Raw genomic sequence first — 21,668 nt, 5'->3', positions numbered from 1 at the left:
TCACAGTGTGCAGCTGCATCTAGTCTGGGCATTGTGAGGCATTTTTATGTCCACCCCTGTTCTGTTGGGTGCTTTCAAGTTCAGCAACCAGAGAAAAAGAGATGCACTTTCAGTTAATAAACTAACTCAGTAATATGACAGTTGCATTATACATTCATAACAATTTCTGATACAAACAGTGCATCTGGCTAACTGTGAAAGCGTTCCTGTCTTGTGGATACATATGCCTCTACATCTGATGGAAATGTAGCTTATTTAATCATACTATCAATGCTTTGTATACACTGATGAACAAAAAGATTTCACTTACATATATATTTCCTATAGAAAGTAATTGGATTAGAAATGTGCACCAACATAAAAATAATAACTCTATTGTTTGGATTTAACAGTAAAAGAGGTAAGGCTCTCTTCATGTAGACCAGAGCTGTGCACATAATCAAATTAGAATTTCTCAGCAAGACTGGTAAACATTTATTGAGATGTATGTCAGTTTCATGTACATAATACTGGTGCATTAAAAGCACTCATCTCAATATATTGTGCTGGCCCAGCCCATCTAAATACACAGTGCTATGCCAAGGTCACATGTTTTGGCATTACATACTATGTGGCCTCATTACCACAAATCGTAGCCCCAATATGGCAAAGTAACCATCCGATATACAGCAATGGCTCAACTTCACATACCACGCTACCAACACTCAATATCCGACAGTGCTGGGACCACATAATGCTGACCTACAGTACTGCAAATCTAACATCTCACACTGATGTGCATGTGCACCATTCTTAATCTATCAAATTAATTCTGAGGATCCTTTAGCGTGGTCTGGTGTGGCCAGTCTAGTCTACATAAATACAACATTCTCCATGAATATGCCCAGTGTGCATAGGAGAAACCGAGGATGACGCCCAAGTTACATGAATACTGTGGTGCTAGAGAGGGTGTTGCCCAGGACTGCAACATTTTATTTTATGAGTAGCTGTCATCAGAATGAAATGAAAACTGTGAACAACTTGAATCATAATTATAAGCTAAATGTCTCCCACCTGAGTTTTGTCATGCATGTCAGTAAGACTAAGGCCCAGATTTACAAGAATCTGGCAAATTAGTTCTGTTGTGGCAGATTTTTTACATCCCACCTGGCCACCTAATGACACCACGGGTGCGCCGTATTTACAATACAGTACACAATGGCGCATGTTAGGCCAATAGAGTCAACATTTTTGATGCTATTGTGCGCTTTGCTGCACTAGGTAAATTTTTTGACACTAGTGCAGCAGAGTGCAAGGAGGCCCCTTGACTTCAATGGTTGAGTCCTTTTAAGGGCTGCTTTGAGCAGGCATTAAAAATGATGACACAAATGGTGCAATTAAATCCTGTAGATTTCATTGTGCCATTTTTGTAGACCTCCTAATGCTGGAACGCCCTCCTTGCATACATTATGCCTGACTCAGGCATATTGTGGCACAAGGGGTCACAAAGGAGCGCAATGCATGCATTGCGCCACTTTGTAAATATGGCAAGGTGATATTTGCTTCTTTGAGACACATTAGATTTTTTTTTTAAAATGATGCTAATGTGGTACAAGTAGGCACTAGGGCTTTGTAAATCTGGCCCTACGTGCTGCTCTTCATGAGCTCACCCTTATCTTTAAATTGTCTATGACATCTGTGGTGAACACAGCACTCGACCGTCATCTAAAACGACTAAGCCAAGATCAGATAGGGCTGACAAGACCCCACAGCCCTAGAAAAAGATAGTATATCTCTGATCTAATATCACACCGTGCGGCCTATATCAGAGCAGTAGCTTAAGGTCAGGCAAGACTGGTGTAAGATCACATAGTGTTGCACCAAGAACATTCATTACTGTCAAAAGACGACACACAATGGGTCAAGATCACACATCAGACGCTACTTGGCCAAAACCAACTAGTCGCAGGCCCAGGGTCATGCAATGGTGGATCTACATCACACAGAGATTACCTAAGATCACATACTGGTGGGCCAACATCACAGTCATGATCAGGCATGACTGAGTCAAGGTCACACAGCTCTGAAACAAGACAATACAGTGCTGGCTAAGAATTGTTTGTTGCTGACTCAACATTGCTCAGAACAGATGCAAAAACATCTGGCTTAACATTGCACAATGCTGACAGAGAATAAAAACACAGCTGGTACATGATCAAACCGTGATGGCCCAAGATCAAACAGCACTTGGTCAAGGTGATGGTGAACCTAAGATCACCCTGTGCAGACCAGTATGCACAGTTCTAAACCTAGTAAATTTGTCCTGAATGTTTTGTGGCATAGAAATCATAGTCCATATTTAATAAGCCCTGCTCCACCCCTTGGCTTAAATGGATGTGTACCTGATCTTATTATTTCATATTTAAAGCACTGGTTATGGTCTTTGACCTCAATCACTCTCCAGTGCAATTCACATCTTTCACTTTACTTACCTGCTAGGGTGTGGCAGTCCCTTTTTCAGAGAGCAAATGGTCACCTTTGAGACACTGATTGCTATATTCCATTCAATAATATTGTGTGTTAAAATGACAAAACTGCAAAATAATGCATTCACAAAATGTGTCATGTTATGTTCCTTAATATGACTTTTTTTGTCACATAAGTTAGTGAAATCACCTGCACAGTTTAGTCTTCCATTAAAACCTAGTTCTAGTGGCCCTGAGTACCGGGAATTTATTGGGAATGTATTAAATTCAGAAGTATCTCTTATGTCAATTATAGTGCAGCTGTTCCTCTTTCTTTTTGAACCACATATGTTTTTTGGTTGTGCCTACCAGAGATCAGAGCTGTCTGGTTGAAAAATACATAATGTAGGCTTACCAGAAATTTACAGTGGACTTAAAGGCTGCCCAGGGCTTACCAGACTTTATTGTTGCTCTCATTTCCATGTTTCCTATTCAATGGGTTGCCTTGCCCATCTTATTCCATCTTGCGTTTGTCTCTGCCCTGGAGCATGCCCTCTTTACTTGGCTGACCTATGTCCTTCCAGTGCTCACTTTTAAAGGATTACATATTTCTATGGATTAAGCACTCCATGAGAGTTCCTGCGTTTTTCAGCTCCACGTGTTGCTGTCACACTTGTGTGCTGCTTGCTTTCTGGAGTCCTTCTTCCTCATCCCCATGACACATGTTCTTCTCCTCCTAACCACTGCTCCTACATGTGCGACTCCTCCCTCACTCTTCCAACCTCCTAGCACTGATCTCATTAGTGTGCTGATATTCCCCTCCTCATCTACCACCCACTTCTCCTTTGCCCCACCACCTCCACTGTTTTTTTTTTATTCTATACTTTTGTGCAAAACATTCATATTTTTTATTGATGGATCCAAGTGTCATCTGCTATCTTGGGCCAGTGAATAAAAAATAAGTAAATGACACCCAAGTCATCTTGCATGCCAGCAGAATGATTCAACCAGTTGCGCAATCACACCTTCTTTTTCTATTTTTTTTAATGGATGTTGCACAAGATGGGAATAATAATTTAACTTTGCCTCCAAAGGCAAAAGTATACAAAAAGAGATGGATTGAATGCTTGAATTCATCTCAGCCACTGTTAATTACTCAGGGCCACATCCCTACCCATCATTTCTTTGCTCATCATGCACCCTCAATTTGGACTCAGCCATATGCAAATCTGCCTTGACTCTGCTACAATGGGAACGGTCCAGCCCATGCTGGTCCAGGTCCTCCCAGAACCAGACCACAAGCAATCCAGAAGTGGTTTTGCTCTAGTTAGGGCTCATCAACCAGATATTGCTTGGTTCCAATGACACAGTGTGCACAGGACCTACGTCTAGGCATAACCATCCCACTTCGGCTGACACACATAAGTATAAAGAAAGTAATGGATGGAATGCTTGAATTAATCTCAGCCACTGGTAATTACTCAGGGTCACATCCCAGTCCATTGTTCTTTTGCACACCATGCCACCTAATTTTGTACCCAGTCATACGCAAATCAGTTTTGAACCTGCTCTTATGGGAAAAGCCTAGCCCGAACTGCCAGGCCAGGTCCTCCCTGACCTGGAACACAAGCAACCCACTAAATATATAAAGGTAAGTACAGATTTACTATACTGAAGTCCACATCTACTCACCTTGATGGCATGCTGAATTCAATATTTTATAGACAAAAAACTCAATACCACCCAAGCTTTTTTAAAGAAATGTGATGTGGTGTTTTGGAACTTCTTTTTCTTACTTTAGTGGTTTTATGGAAAATTACTCAGATATAAAGTATTTTGTGGAATTAAAGTATAAAGTACATAAGCAATGCAAATTAGCAAGCGTGAAACATGGTTTACAATCATACCTACCACAACATTGAGAGATTTTTGGACGCCGTCTTGTGGGCCGAACCTGACCCTAACTTGCACTTCAATTAATATTTTTCCCAGTTCCAGTGGGATCACGACATACGGTACAGCTAATGTTGAATACCCCGGAACGTCCACAATTGCTCTGTAGCCCTTGGACCTTGTGGCCAGACTGCAAATCTTTTCATTGTACTGGAAAAAAACGTAGACCTGTGGGAAAGTATGCGTAGAGTGTTATCATTGCATATAATACTTGCAGAAGAACAATAGCTCTAGAAAGGCTAATGTAGTGTAACAAAGCAAGCCAAATGTGACCTCAAGAATGAGCATTATATTCGGGATGAGACCATAAGGTGGACCTTTTATGGAGCCAGTTTTCACTTTTCTCAGTGTTTGATTGTTTTGGACGCCTTCATGATTGCTCTTGGCACTCTGTCATTAGCACACAATGATTTCACTGAGTCTCAGGTCTCTCCTTTATAAACAAGTAGTCCTCTTGAAAAGTGCACTCCGACCTATTTTTCTCACCCTAAGTGGCCCCCCACTCTCAAGAGAATACTGTAGGGTGGTATGGGTACCCAGAACTCTACCCAAGCTTCCACATACTCCCCTCGTACATATGCCCCAATCAGTGTCTTACTTGAGAAGTGCCACAAGATGGCCCTAAACCCTTAGTGAAATAATTGTCGGATTAGGTAAAAGCCACGCACACCAAATGTATTATTTGGCCATGGAAAGTACTTTGAGACCAGGTAGGAGATGCTATTCAGTATAATAAAAACAGGATTTTGCTGCTGCTTGAATTTTTTTAGTGTGAAAAATCTATAGTTGCACAATTGTGAATTTTCACCTACAAAGACAGAAATGGTTATATAAATAATTTCTATGGTAAAACATTTATTTAAAATATATTCGCTACCATCTTGAATGACAGCTACCGGTAGGAACCCTAAACAATAATGTTCATAATTAAAAAAATATGGATAACAAGGAGCACTTCAAAAAAGCATGCTCGTTCCACCGAAAGAGTTTGGAGGAAAGGAGACGGTGGCAGCTGGTGACCTTTAGAAAACATGGGGTGTAATCTTTGGCTCGAATTCTAAATAACGTTTTCTTGAAGGGCTCTCACACTTTCTTGCAGTAAGTTTACTGTCTCACTCTGACTCACTCAGTCTCACTTTCACACAGTCTCACTCATTTTACTGTTGCCCATTCTGTCTCACTTAGTCACACTCATTCTCACTCATTGTGAATTACTCAGTCTTACTGTGACTCAGTCTCACACACAGTAACACTCATTTTCACTCACTGTCATTTGCCCTCCCTTCCTCACATTCATTCTCACACATGCTGGTCCTTACTGTCACACATTCTCACTCGCTCTGACTCATTCCTTCAATGACTCTCTCCCACTTTAACTCACACAGATAGTTACAAAGACATGCTCACTGGGATGGCACAGGTACACCTTCAAGCTCCTGTGTCAGCACTCAAACAATGTCATTATCTGCCTCAGTTTGTTGGTAGGCCCGAAGCGGGCTGCTTTTTATTTTTATTGTATCAAGAGTGAAAGATTATTCACTCTTGATACAATAAAAATGGACCACAAAGCAAGGAGGGTGTACTGTAGCTGTGGAGCCCATAAAGGAGAGCCACCACTGGTCCAGGGACACTTATCCATCAAACCAATCCATCCATTTGATTTTCCATCCCCCTTCCATCCATTTATCCATCGTTTGCTCATCCATCCATCCTTTCACTCCATCTATCCATAATTTCACTCCATCCATCCACCCATCATCCTTTCTTTGGCTCATCCATCTATCCACTCTTTTAATCAGAAATCTGTCACTACACCCATCCATCCACCCATGGTCCCATCCATCCATCCATTCATACAACCCTCCATTTACCCTTTCACTCAAACATCCAGCCTTTCACTCACTCATCCATCTATCCATCTATTCATCCATCAATTGACCCTTTCACTCACCCATTCATCCACCCATCCTTTCATCCAGACATCTGTCTATCCTGCCTTTCACTCATCCATCCATAGTTTTACTCATCCATCTTTACATGCACCCTTTCACTCATCAATCCTTTTGCTCATCCATCATACTTTCACTCCATCTGTCCATTCATCCATCGATTTACCCTTCCACTCATTCATCTATCCATACATTCATCCATCCGTCCATCCATCCATCCATCCACCCATACATCCATCAATCCTTTCATCCACAAAGTCATCTACCCTGCCTTTCACTCATCCACCTCATCCATTGTTTTGCCCATCTATCTTCACATACATCCTTTCACTCATCTATCATTTCCCTCATCCATCCATACTTTCATTCCATCCTTCCATTCACTCATCCATCCATTTATCCTTCCACTCATACATCCATCCTTTCACTCATTCTACCATTCATCCATCATTTATCTCATCATCCATCAACCTCTCCTTTCAATCCATCCATCAATCAATCCATTCATTCACCCACCATTCCATTCATCCATCATCCACCCTCCTTTTCACTCATACACTCTCCCTGCATTTCATTCATACACTCTTCCTGCCTTTCACTTATATACTCCCCCTGACTTTCAGTCTTCCATTCTTATGTCCATCCTTTCACTCATTCATCCATGCATCTATCCATCCACCATTTAATCTATCCATACCCCCATCCTTCCTTTCACTCACTCGCAGCGGCAGCTGCCGCAAATCTCATGGGGGGGAAGGGGGAGGTGCTGGGGGGATAATAAAAATAATTTAAAAAATAACTTACCTCTTTCCTTTGCCGCTGCCCCCACATGCTGCCTAGATCCTTTTCAGGTGTCCCAGCACTCACTGCTGAGACACCATCGCAGGCTCCCCAGCAATCTTGGTGCTGCTTTCATGCAAAACCTTGCATGAAAGGAGCAGCAGGATTGGACAGCAGTGACTGCCGCTCAGACACAGCCCTGGGGTCTGTGCAGTTTCTCCAGTCCGACTGTTAAACACAGCAGGCTGGAGAAAACTAAGGCCCTCATTATGACCCTGGCGGTGTTGCACCGCCAGGGCCAACGGGGGCGGGAGCACCGCCGACAGGCCGGCGGTGCTCCCTTGGGCATTCTGACCGCGGCGCTTTGGCCGCGGTCAGAAATGGAAAACCGGCGGTCTCCCGCCGGTTTTCCGTTGCCCATTTGAATCCCCCATGGCGGCGCAGCTCGCTGCGCCGCCATGGGGGATTCTGACACCCCCTACCGCCATCCTGGGTGTCGCGGGGCCCCCGTAAGAGGGCCCCGCTAGTATTTCACTGTCTGCATAGCAGACAGTGAAATACGCGACGGGTGCAGTAGCACCCGTCGCACCTTCCCACTCCGCCGGCTCGATAACGAGCCGGCTTCATGGTGGGAAGGTCGTTTTCCCCTGGGCTGGCGGGCGGCCTTTCGGCGGCCGCCCGCCAGCCCAGGGGAAAAGTCAAAATACCCACCGCGGTCTTGCGACCGCGGTACGGTATTTTGACGGCGGGACTTTGGCGGGCGGCCTCCGCCGCCCGCCAGGGTCCGAATGAGGGCCTAAGTGTGAATGTATGTTTGGATGGCCTCAGATGGCCAGCCAAACACACCTGTGCACTTGGTGCACTCTTCCCTCCTCCCAGCTTCCATGGCCCAGCCCCACCCCTTCCTGCACTGCTGGCTGTGCCAGAAGCAGAAAAATAAAACAATAGAAAACTATTGTCTGAGAAAACAGGGTTGGTTGCAGAGGCCCTCTGACTTTTTTCCCCCATTTTTCACTTTTTGCTGGTGTTTTCCTGACTCTGATGGTGCCCTGGGTACTTCTAACCAGTCCCAGGGCCTGTGCTCTCTATAAAATAAGTATGCAAATTTGGCTAATTATAATTGGCTAAGTCAACCTACCTATAAGTCCCTAGTGTATGCCAGGGCATGTAGGTTTAGGGGCCCCAGCATTGGTGGTGCACCCACTGCTGTGATGCCCAGTGTCATTTTAAAGGCAGGCCTGCCTTGCTGGCTGCTTTTAATTTAAAGTTACATGCAAATTCGACTTTGGAATTAAAAGTAGTTCCAAAGTCTTAAACTACCTTGTTTTTACACATAAGTCACCCCTAAGGTGTGCCCTATGTGCCCCTAGGGATGGATGTCATGTAGCTAAAGGCAGGAACCTTATAAAAATAGTTTTATAGGACCTGGTGAGGTAAAACAGCCACATTTGTTTGTCCCTCATTGTAGTGAATGGCCTCCATGGGCTAGAATGGGGAGACTTTATTTTAATTTATAAAGTCCCCTTAATGTCAGATACATCAAGTTTGGTATCAAATTAATTGTTATAATAAATCCCACAACTTACAATGGTTGGATTTAATATAACTTGTGCAGGTAAAGAGTTTTAACCTCTACCTAAAAAGTTGCCAACTTCAGCCCTGTAGTGCTCTGCTCTGATTGGCCAGCCTCTGTCAGCCTGGCCAGGCTGCCTTGGTGAGCTGGGAAGTAGGCTGAGCTGAACACAAAGAAATGTGCCTGGGGGAGGAGAACCTCCCTCAGCAGATGGGGAAGCATGAAGGGGGGAGGGCTGCCAAACTGGTCTTAAAAGGCAGGGAAGGATATTTGGAGCAACCCAGCATCTCCCTCACATCCTGCAAACCCAGACAATTAGGTGCCCCCCTGATTAGATTAGGAGAGGGCAAAAGAGGGGTGTGTTTAGGATTTTTAGCCATACCAGTGGGTGGGCTCAGCCAGATGTAACCTCCAAAAATCAGTTTCAGCCATGATGGATTTTTTTAGAAATGTTGCTCCCTGGGATTGATTTTTGACACACTTCCCAGGAAGTCGTCATCACAGGTGGAAGGACCCTGCACCTGATTGGAGAACTGTCAGAGTCATCAGATCCTCGGGGTCTGTGCACGTTCCCAACACGTCCACCACTGAACAGCTCCAAGACTCTGATAGATAAATCACAGAGACTGAGAGAGTTCAATAGGGGAAGAGGGGATTAGGAAGGTAACAGCTGGGAAGGAGACCTGTAGTAAGAAAAAGGTTAGAACACACAATATGAAAATTATATCTCCTGAAATCAATACTAGACTATGATTCTAAACCTAGTCACTCTGAAAACATGAACAATCAAAGAGTTAAGTTTAAAATGACTAAGTTTCAAGATGGCCGGATACCTGTAGGGGAATCAAGATGAATTAAATGAAAACTTTCTTATTCAAGTACTTTCCTTTACATGAGAATCAGAAAAACATTCTGACTAACTTTTAAACCAGTCATATAAATCCTGTTTTGAGAATGTATACTAGGACCATACCATATTGCATCTAGAAACTCTGGCCCTCTGTGTACTCTTAAAATGTTTCAACACAAATTGCTCATATTGCAGATATATATAGTAAATAACATAAAAGGATTGTGCACCATGAATAACACAAATATGGACTAAGGAAACAAATCACATAACTTGTCAACTCGAATATTACATAATAAATATCTTAGAATAGTGGCATACAATAAACAACATGAATTAAACTCAAGGAGAGAATCGTGCGTCTTGCCGATTCGAGTGTCACCATGTAAAATACCAAGAAATGGTAGCATGCCATGAATATCAAAGTCAAATCATCATTAATCGAATCGCGTGTCTTGCCGATTCGGAAAACCTGATGTAAATGTCAAGAAATAACAGCTCACAATAAATAACAAGATCAAAGTACAATGAAACGAATCGCGCTTCTTTTGCCGATTCTTAAGCCACCATGTAAATGTCAAGAAATTGCAGCGCGCAATAAACAACAAAGTTAAATCCTCATGAAACGAGTAATGCGTCTTGCCAATTTGTAAATCATCATGTAAATGTCAAGAAATAGTAGTGCGCAATGGACAACAATGTTTAAACAACATAAAACGAATCGCGCGTCTTGCCGATTCTTAAGCCACCATGCCAATGTCAAGAAATGGTAGCACGCAATGAATAACAAAGTCAAACCTTTATGAAATAAATCGCGCGTCTTGCCTATTTGTAAACTACCATATAAATGTCAAGAAATGGTAGCGCGCAAGTAATCTGTTACTCATTCAAGAATTAAAACAAGAATATGAAAATTTTCAATAACGGTGTTGGGACAGTCCAACCACCGTCTTACCGCCTTGAACAATGATCACCAATGAAGGATGAAGGGCAGAAGTCTGGAAGATCCAAATAGGCTGCCGGGACAGGAGCTCAGGAAAAAGCTGCTGCTCTGCACCAGGACCTCTGAATAGTGAGCACTGGGAGTTGGGCTGGCTCTCTTTTATAGAGTCTTTGCCCAGCCCAGAACCACGCCCAGGCATGTTGCAGGGAAAGTCTCTGGAAGGCCATGGAAAGGGGCCAAACCCTAACACACTCTGAAAACCTGCAGCAATACATTGCAAAGGAACTGTATTTGTAAGCATATTAAGAATATGTTTTCAGGATTGAACTCTGCAATGCAAAAGGTTAAACCACAACATATCAGCACAATGCATAAATTACGTTGTTTTGAGAGTGCTGGGTTTTTGCATTTTTGTCGCCAGTAGAGCACGTACTGCTCTGGTGTTGACAGTACTCCCCTCTCCCAGGCGCGCTCTAGGGCCTGGTTCGCTTGGATTAAGACGATGAAATTGTCTCACAAGTATTGGAGCATAAACATCGGATGCGGATACCCATGAGTTACTTTCAGGACCATAACCTTTTCATGAGATTAAGTACCATAGATTACGCCCTCTTTCTTGACTTTGTATTCTTCTTCCCCTTGTACTAGAACAGGAGCTGGATGAGGGTGGACCTTTTGGACTGCCTTTTTCAAGAGTGAAGTATGGAACACTGGATGAATCCGTAAGGATCTGGGCAATTGTAGTTTATGGGTCACCGGATTGATTTGCTGAAGGACAGTATAAGGACCTATGAATTTGGGGTTAAACATGTGCTTCTTCTTGAAGTCTATGGGGGTCATTATGACCTTGGCGGGCAGGATCTGACCGCCAGGCGGCCGCCAATGCAGCCGCACCTCCGCCGCAGCCATTTGGAGATCTCAGCTGGGCCGGCGGGGATCACGGCCGCAACATAGAAAATGGCTCCAAACGGTGTTGCGGCCGTGCAACGGGTGCAGTTGCACCCGTCGTGCTTTTCACTGTCTGTATAGACAGTGAAAAGCTGCATGGGGCCCTGTCAGGGGGCCCCACGACTCTCCGTTCCGCCAGCCTTTTCCTGGCGGTGCAAACCGCCAGAAAAATGCTGGCGGTCGGGGACTCGTAATCCCCTGGGCAGCGCTGCAAGCAGCGCTGCCCAGGTGGATTAACACCGCCGGGGCAAAAGTGGCGGAATACCGCCGGCCCCGGCGGTGCGACCGCGGAAGCACCACCACCTGTTGGCGGTGCTTCCGTCGTTTTAGCCCTTGCGGTCCCGTACCACCAGGGACAAAATGACCCCCTATATGTTTTGTGGCAAGCCACACTTTGTCACCTGGTTGATATTGCGGTCCCTCACAATGTTTCTTGTCATAATGCCCTTTATATTTTTGTTTGGCTTTTTCTAAATGCTGATGAATCAGTTTCTGAGTTTGATGTAAATGCTGAATGGTTTCTGACACAGCTGGAGTAAGAGAACTTTCTTGAGGAATTGTGATGGGCAAGGTGTCAGGATGATAGCCAAATAAACCAAAAAAGGTGTAACGCCAATAGAAGTGTGGAATGAGTTATTGTAAGCTAACTCAGCTAACCAGAGCATTGATGTCCAAGAATGAAGTGCCTTTTCAGCGTAAGCACGTAGGTATTGTTTCAAAGTCTGATTTAGTCTCTCCGTTTGACCATCTGTTTGAGGATGGTGACTAGTAGATAGAGTAGATGTCACTTGGAGTGTTTTACACCATGTCTTCCAGAAATTTGAGGAAAATTGTGACCCCCGATCGGAGAGGATAACCTTTGGCAATCCATGATAACGAACCACTCTGTTCAGTAAAATAGTTGCCAATTCACTAGAAGTGGGCAATTTTTTACAGGCAATGAAATGTCCATATTTCGGGAGACCATCTACTACCACCAGAATTACTGAATGCTGTTGAACCACTGGCAGACCGGTAATAAAGTCTAAAGAAATGTGCTCCCATGGACGACTTGGGGTTGGAAGTGGATGTAACAACCCTTTTGGTTTTGAATGACTTGTTTTTATGCGAGCACAAACTTCACAGTTGTTTACCATTGCTTTTACATCTTTTGTAGTGTAGGCCACCAAAAATAGTGTTGGATCAGTTCAAGAGTTTTAGGAGTACCTGGGTGACCGGCCGTAGGTATAACATGCAACCAATGAAACACTATCTTGCAAAGTTTGGTAGTGGGTATGAACAAACGAGCGTCATGAAAGGGTAAACCTTGCTTGATTGACCTTTTGGGTTCTGCTTGGGCCCATGTTTGCCATTTTTCAACAGTGAAAGAGTTGCGAATTTCTTCAAAGAAATCTTCAGTTTTCATGATACATAGAACCTTGTCAGGAGCAATGATAGCTCAGGAGGCTTGAAATGCAGGCAACGTGGTAGACTCTTGACGGGACAAGGAGTCAGCCTTGCGATTATCTTTACCAGGCCGGGAGGTTACTACAAAATCAAATTCGGCAAAAAAAAGCATCCAGCGTAATTGCCGAGGGCTCAAAAGTCTGGCGGAACTCATGAATTGAAGATTACGATGATCAGTATATACTGTAACAGTGTATTTGGCACCCAATAAATGATGTCTCCATTCTTTAAAGGCGTCACGAATCGCCAGAAGCTCTTTTTCAGCAATGACATAGTTCAGTTCAGCTTCGTTCAACTTCCGAGACATATAAGCTACAGGGTGAAGTTGACCAGTGTCTTTATTTCGTTGTGATAAGACGGCTCCTATTGCTACATCGGAAGCAGCAGCTTCCACTATGAAAGGTTGATTTGCATCAGGATGAGTCAAGACTGGGGCAGTGGAGAAAGCTTCCTTCAAAGTCGAGAAGGCTTGATCAGCTTCTGGAGACCATACAAACTTTTCTTTCTTTCTTAGTAGCTTAGTGATTGGAGCCACTGTCTGGGAGAAATGATTTATGAACATTCAGTAAAAATTTGCAAACCCCAGGAAACATTGTACATCACGAACAGTCTTTGGGGTGGGCCAATCAGATACGGCTTTTACTTTCTTTTCTGCCGTCACCATACCTTGAGGGGTAAGAATAACCCCTAAAAACTCAACTGTGGTAACATGAAACTCACACTTGGTTAGTTTGCAATATAAATGGTGTTTTTGAAGGGCTGCAAGAATTTTCTTGACATGTTGGACATGTTCGTTTTCATTGTCTGAGTAGATCAAAATGTCATCGATGTAGACTATGGCAAATATGTTGAGGTACTCTCTAAGAACGTCATTCAAGAAAAATTGAAATGCTGCTGGAGCATAACACAGACCAAAAGGCATGACGGTGTATTCAAAAAGGCAATATTCTGTCTTGAACGCTGTTTTCCATTCGTCACCCTCTCTCATTCTGACCAAATGATAAGCACCTCGAAGGTCAAGCTTTGTGTAGATTTTTGCTCTCTTTACTTGTTCCAATAATACCGGAATTAGGGGTAAAGGATATTTATTCTTAATGGTGACTTTGTTCAAACCCCTATAGTCGATGCAAGCTCGAAGTTCTCCATTAGCTTTTGAAACAAAAAACAAAGGCGAAACTGCAGGAGACTTAGGGGGTTATTACAACTTTGGATGAGGTGTTAATCTGTCCCAAATGTGACGGATATACCACCAGCCGTATTACAAGTTCCATAGGATATAATGGACTCATAATACAGCTGGTGGTATATCCGTCACTTTACCGTCACTTTTGGGACGGATTAACACCTTTTCCAAAGTTGTAATAACCCCCTTAGAGGGGCGAATGAAGCCATTCTCCAAAAATGTATCTAGGTATTTTCATAAATGTTGATTTTCATGTTCTGACAGGGCATATACACAACAGTTGGGAAAATCGCACCTGGGGCTAGATCAATTTGACAGTCATTAGATCTATGAGGAGGTATAGTCTCTGCTCCTTTCTCATCAAATACATCTTTGTAAGATGAATACTGTTTGGGCAGCTGAATTTCTTTCTCCGCGGCAGTAGCTATGTAAGAGTTGCAAACTTTTGGTACTTGAATCTTTTGGAGACATTGTTCGTTACATAGCGCAGATGAGAAAACGATTTTTCGTTCTGCCCAATTGATCTCCGGATTGTGATGAGTTAACCATGGCAAGCCGAGGATAATCCCATATTGGGGAGCATGGATCACATCAAGGATGATTTTCTCTCTATGTTTCTTTCTTTGATTCTTATCTTCACAAATCATCGACAAGGTGATAGTCTGAAGAGTTACCGGACCTCCAGTCAAAAGTTTTCCATTGACTGCCTGGATGATTTCTGGGGTCTTCTTTTCAATACATGGGATCCCCCATGCGCGAACCAATTGGACATCAACAAAGTTCACAGTAGCCCCAGAATCGACTAGAGCTTTTTTTAAATAGATCTTTTTCTTGACCTGAACTCTTATTTCCAGTTTAAGATGTCTAGATTGTGAAGGGTCCACGGTGACACCCAAGAGCAACCCTTCTCTGCATCTCGGGTGTTTTAGTTTTCCAACTCGACTGGTGCATTGACTGCGACCTTCTGAACTGGACCTTGCTTGTTCTTTGGTTTGATTGGACAATCTTTGGCAAAATGACCTTTTCGCCCACAATAAAGACATTGTCCATTTTTCCTGCATAGGTCCTTTGCATCTTTGGTCAAAGGTCTTCCGATGGTTCCAATTTCCATCGGTTCCGGCGTTCTTTCTTTCGGAGTTCTTGAGTCACTGTTATCATGAACGCACCATGAATATTTTTCAATCTTTTGGCGTGTTCCTTTACGTTCTGCTAAACGATGATCAAGTCTCAAGACAAGATTTATTAATTCTTGACAGTCTGTAGGTTGTGGTTCAATTGCGCTAAGATATCTTTTAATTCTTTTTTGAGTCCCTTGTAAAACAAGACCGCTTGTTTTTCTTAAGGCCAGGATGTCTCGGCAACCAGCCGGTTAAAGTTGGGTAAATACGACACTAGGGGGGTCATTCCGCCAAAAGGCCACCCGCCCGCCCAGCGGGAAAGCCCCAGCAACGATGAAGCCGGCTCCGAATGGAGCCGGCGGAGGTGCTGGTGTGCGACGGTTGCAGTGGCACCCGTCGCGATTTTCAGTGTCTGCTTTGCAGACACTGAAAATCCTAATGGGGCCCTGTTAGGGGGCCCCACGACACCCGTTCCCGCCAGCCTCTTCCTGGCGGTGTAAACCACCAGGAACAGGCTGGCAGGAAGGGGGTCGGAATCCCCATGGCGGCGCTGCTTGCAGCGCCGCCGTGGAGTATTCCCTGGGGCAGGGGAAAATCGGCGGGAAACTGCCGGTTTCCCTTTTCTGACCGCGGCTTTACCGCCGCGGTCAGAATTGCCCCTGAAGCACCGCCAGCCTGTTGGCAGTGCTTCCTCCGTCCCCGGCCCTGGCGGTCCATGACCGCCAGGGTCGGAATGAGGCCCTAGGTCTTGATTTCCTTGGCATAAATCTAATAATTCACGATCTGCTGACTGTGTTACAGTTCTACGATCAAAAACTCTCTCAAATTCACGAACAAAATTTCTCCAGTTATACAACAAGGGACTATTTTTACGCACAAGAGGAATTGCCCAAGTAGCTGCATCCCCAGACAGATATGATAACAAGAAAGCTACTTTGGACTGGGCATCGGGGAAAGTATTTGGTCTGCAGGTGAAGTGTAGTTCCACTTGAACCAGGAAAGATTGTACTTTCAAAGGGTCACCTGAGAAACGTTCTGGGGGAGCTAAAGGAATTGCAGAAGGAACATTTAGGGAAATCGGATTATTTCCAGAAGCCTGAGAAGAAGTACCTGGCCAAGACACACTTGTGGGACTTTCTTTCTTCTTTGCTACCTTATCTTGCAACTGACTCACTCTCTCTGCTAAGCTAGTTGTCAATTCTTTGGAAGATACCACCTCTGCTTGGAGCTGGATGATAGCCTTGACTAACTCGTCTAGCGTGGCCATGCTGAGAACATACACAAACCAGAAGGATAATAATTTGTAGGCTCACTATTCTGTTAGAGTCACCAGATCCTCGGGTCTGTGCACGTTCCCAACACGTCCACCACTGAACAGCTCCAAGACTCTGATAGATAAATCACAAAGACTGAGAAAGTTCAAGAGGGGATTAGGAAGGGAACAGCTGGGAAGGAGACCTGTAGTAAGAAAAAGGTTAGAACACACAATATGAAAAGTATATCTCCTGCAATCAGTACTAGACTATGATTCTAAACCTAGTCACTCTGAAAACATGAACAATCAAAGAGTTAAGTTTAAAATGACTAAGTTTCAAGATGGCCGGATACCTGTAGGGGAATCAAGATGAATTAAATTAAAACTTTCTTATTCAAGTACTTTCCTTTACATGAGAATCAGAAAAACATTCTGACTAACTTTTAAACCAGTCATATAAATCCTGTTTTGAGAATGTATACTAGGACCATACAATATTGCATCTAGAAACTCTGGCCTTCTGTGTACTCTTAAAATGTTTCAACACAAATTGCTCAAATTGCAGATATATATATAGTAAATACCATAAAAGGATTGTGCACCATGAATAACACAAATATGGATTCAGGAAAAAAATCACATAACTTGTCAACTCGAATATTACATAATAAATATCTTAGAATAGTGGCATACAATAAACAACATGAATTAAACTCGAGGAGAGAATTGTGCATCTTGCCGATTCGAGTGTCACCATGTAAAATACCAAGAAATGGTAGCATGCCATGAATATCAAAGTCAAATCATCATTAATCGAATCGCGCGTCTTGCCGATTCGGAAAACACGATGTAAATGTCAAGAAATAACAGCTCACAATAAATAAAAAGATCAAAGTACAATGAAACGAATCGCGCTTCTTTTGCCGATTCTTAAGCCACCATGTAAATGTCAAGAAATGGTAGCACGCAATGAACAACAAAGTTAAATCCTCATGAAACGAGTAATGCGTCTTGCCAATTCGTAAAACATAATGTAAATGTCAAGAAATAGTAGCGCGCAATGGACAACAATGTTTAAACACCACAAAACGAATCGCGCGTCTTGCCGATTCTTAAGCCACCATGCCAATGTCAAGAAATGGTAGCACGCAATGAATAACAAAGTCAAACCTTTAGGAAATAAATTGTGCGTCTTGCCTATTTGTAAACTACCATATAAATGTCAAGAAATGGTAGCGCGCAAGTAATCTGTTACTCATTTAAGAATTAAAACAAGAATATGAAAATTTTCAATAACGGTGTCGGGACAGTCCAACCACCGTCTTACCGCCTTGAACAATGATCATCAATGAAGGATGAAGGGCAGAAGTCTGGAAGATCCAAATAGGCTACCGGGACAGGAGCTCAGGAAAAAGCTGCTGCTCTGCACCGGGACCTCTGAATAGTGAGCACTGGGAGTTGGGCTGGCTCTCTTTTATAGATTCTTGGCCCAGCCCAGAACCACGCCCAGGCATGTTGCATGGAAAGTCCCTGGAAGGCCCTGGAAAGGGGCCACACCCTAACACACTCTGAAAACCTGCAGCAATACATTGCAAAGGAACAGTATTTGTAAGCATATTAAAAATAGGTTTTCAGGATTGAACTCTGCAATGCAAAAGGTTAAACCACAACATATCAGCACAATGCATAAATTACGTTGTTTTGAGAGTGCTGGGTTTTTACATTTTTGTCACCAGTAGAGCGCGTACTGCTCTGGTGTTGACATGAACCAAGATTTCCCTGCTTTTACCCAGGAGCAAGGATAAAACTAGCAGACCTGAACCCATACCTCAGATCCCTACCAGATCCCTGCAAGGAAGAACTACAGGAGAAGAAAGACTGCCCTTCTGGGCCCCTGACCTGCACCTGGACACTGCACTCTTAAGGACTGCACCAGCTGCACACTTGGGCTTCACCACAAGAAGGATTTTGCCTGGCTTCAACTGGTTCAAGGAGGGACTCCCTGTTTGCTACAGGTGAAAAATTGCTAACCCGAGTCCCCTGCACCAACTCCTGAAGAAACTGACCAGCTGGCCACTGTCCAGTGGCCAATTTGGAGTGTCTGCCGTGTGCATTCTGGGAGTTGTAGTCTGCACCCTCATGGAGCATCTTAGAGCTTCTGGAACCTTTGGTGAGCTGTGGACCTCAAAAGAACCTTAAAAGAGCATCTGGAAGAAGATCCAGAAGTTTGGAGAACTTTTGGAAAAAAGCTCCATAAAGGGACCGACTCTCTGGGGCATCTCTTGCCGATTTGCCTTAACACTGACCCGGCCTGACACCAGGTTCCTCCCGGTGAAGAAAATTTCCGAAAAAGTCACTAAGTCTGATCATAGAAGTTGACCGGGACCTCCCTCGCAGTGTATCAAGAGAGGGCTGCAGGTTCGTCCGATCAAGATTCAGGTTTGCCCCGGTCAAAAGATTTTCATCTAAAAAAAAAACTACGTCCGAAGGTAAAAATCTCCAGTGAGGGCTTCCGTGATGCATATCCGAGGAAGAGTTCCAGTCGGATTGGACTGGCGACTTGGTCCAGTTGAAGAAAATCTTCAAGAAAACGACTAAGTCCGAAGGTGAACTTTTGACCAAAGCCTCCCGTGGGGTGTAGCCGAGCAGGACTCCATCGTGGTCGACCTCAAACTTTAACTTTGCCCCTGTCAATGTGCGACCAGATGACCAGATTGGTGCTTATTGTTTCTATGTGCTAGAAAACAGTAATTCTTCAGAAATTCATATCTCCGGTTCCCTTTATCTGATTTTTATCCTTTTGGTGTCATGTTAAAGATAAAATATAGTCTATTTTTATAAATTGGTGTTGGATTTTTATTGTGTTTTGTGTTTTACTTGTTTACTGTTTTGTGATTTTTAAATGTTTTACACATATGTCTCCTAAGTTAAGCCTTTTCGCTCGTTGCCAAGCTACCATGGGTTGAGCTGGGTTTAATTTATTGGGACCTAACTGGACCTAATGGGAGGACCCTGCACCTGATTGGAGAACCAGGTCCCCCTTGTTTTTCACCCAGGAGCATGGGTAAAACTGGCAGACCTGCACCCACACCTCAGATCCCTACCAGATCCCTACAAGGAAGAACTACAGGAGAAGAAGGACTGCCCTGCTGGACCCCTGGCCTGCACCTGGACACTGCACTCTGGAGGACTGCACCAGCTGCACACTTGGGCTTCACCACAAGAAGGACTTTGCCTGGCTTCAACTAGTTCAAGGAGAGACTCCCTGTTTGCCTCACGTGTAAAATTGCTAACCGGAGTCCCCTGTACCAACTCTTGAAGAAACTGACCAGCTGACCACTGTCCAGTGGCCAATTTGGAATTTGCGCCAGGTGCATTCTGGGAGGTGTAGTCTTCATCCTCAAGGAGCATCTTAGAGCTTCTGGAACCTTTGGTGAGCTGTGGACCGCAAAAGAACCTTAAAAGAACATCTGGAAGACGATCCTGAAGTTTGGAGAAGTTTGGGGAACTTTTGTAAATAAGCTCCATAAAGGGACCGACCCGCCGCGGCATCTCTAGCTGGTTTGCCTCAACCTCGACTTGCAGGTTCGTCCCGGTGAAGAAAATGGCCAAAAAAGTGGCTAAGTCTGAACATAGAACGTTGACGGGGACCTCCCAGGCAGTGTATCCGAGGAGGGCTCCATGGACGTCGGATCAAGATTCAGGATTGCCCCCGTCGGATTTCCATCTCGAAAATATGACTAAGTCCAAAGGTAAAAATGTCCTGCGATGTGTGCCCAGGAAGAGTTCCAGGAGGACGGATTGGACCTGCGACTTGGTCCCGTAGAAGAAAATCTTTAAGAAAATGACTACGTCCGAAGGTAAACTTTAGACCGAGGCCTCCCGCGGGCTGAAGCCGAGCAGGGCTCCATCATGATCGGCCTTAAACTTTGACTTTGCCCCGGTCGAGGTGTGACCAGATGGCCAAATTGGCGCTTTATGTTTCTATGCGCTAGAAAACATTAATTCTTTAAAAATTCAGATCTCCAATTCCCTTTATCCGATTGTAATCGTTTTGGTGTAATTTTAAAGATAAAAATATAGCCTATTTTTATAAATTGGTTTTAGAATTTGTTTGTGTTTTGTGTTTTACTTATTTACTGTTTTGTGATTTTTAAATGCTTTACACATGTTTCCTAAGTTAAGCCTTTTCGCTCGTTGCCAAGCCTCCATGGGTTAAGCTGGGTTTAATTTATTGGGACCTAACTGGACCTAATGGGAGGACCCTGCATCTGATTGGAGAACCAGGTCTCCCTTGTTTTTCACCCAGGAGCAAGGATAAAACTGGCAGACCTGCACCCACACCTCAGATCCCTACCAGATCCCTACAAGGAAGAACTACAGGAGAAGAAGGACTGCCCTGCTGGACCCCTGGCCTGCACCTGGACACTGCACTCTGGAGGACTGCATCAGCTGCACACTTGGGCTTCACCACAAGAAGGACTTTGCCTGGCTTCAACTAGTTCAAGGAGGGACTCCCTGTTTGCCTCACGTGTAAAATTGCTAACCGGAGTCCCCTGTACCAACTCCTGAAAAAACTGACCAGCTGACCACTGTCCAGTGGCCAATTTGGAGTTTGCGCCAGGTGCATTCTGGGAGGTGTAGTCTTCATCCTCAAGAAGCATCTTAGAGCTTCTGGAACCTTTGGTGAGCTGTGGACCGCAAATGAACCTTAAAAGAACATCTGGAAGAAGATCCAGAAGTTTGGAGAACTTTTGGAAATAAGCTCCATAAAGGGACCGACCCGCCGCAGCATCTCTAGCCGGTTTGCCTCAACCGCGACTTGCAGGTTCGTCCCGGTGAAGAAAATCGCCAAAAAAGTGGCTAAGTCTGAACATAGAACGTTGACGGGGACCTCCCAGGCAGTGTATCCGAGGAGGGCTCCATGGACGTCGGATCAAGATTCAGGATTGCCCCAGTTGGATTTTCATCTCGAAAATGTGACTAAGTCCAAAGATAAAAATGTCCTGCGATGTGTGGCCAAGGAAGAGTTCCAGGAGGACGGATTGGACCTGTGACTTGGCCCCGTCGAAGAAAATCTTTAAGAAAACGACTACGTCCGAAGGTAAACTTTTGACCGAGGCCTCCCACGGGCTGAAGCCGAGCAGGGCTCCATCATGATCGGCCTTAAACTTTGATTTTGCCCCGGTCGAGGTGTGACCAGGTGGCCAGATTGGCGATTTTTGT

The 21,668-nt window shown here is 44.2% G+C and overlaps 1 protein-coding gene across 1 annotated transcript in view; it reads right to left on the bottom strand.

The window, feature by feature from the left end:
* Window positions 1-21,668, bottom strand: part of LOC138292914 (complement C3-like) — a 2,405,892-nt gene that overhangs the window by 976,905 nt on the left and 1,407,319 nt on the right. The window contains exon 21 of the mRNA XM_069231788.1: window positions 4,356-4,565. Within this exon, the coding sequence (XP_069087889.1) occupies window positions 4,356-4,565 (210 nt within the window). The remainder of the gene's footprint in view (window positions 1-4,355; window positions 4,566-21,668) is intronic.

This window comes from Pleurodeles waltl, chromosome 4_2 (assembly GCF_031143425.1).
Source record: "Pleurodeles waltl isolate 20211129_DDA chromosome 4_2, aPleWal1.hap1.20221129, whole genome shotgun sequence".
In the NCBI taxonomy this organism is placed as follows: Eukaryota; Metazoa; Chordata; class Amphibia; order Caudata; family Salamandridae; genus Pleurodeles; species Pleurodeles waltl.
This window is presented reverse-complemented; position numbering and strand designations above follow the sequence as displayed.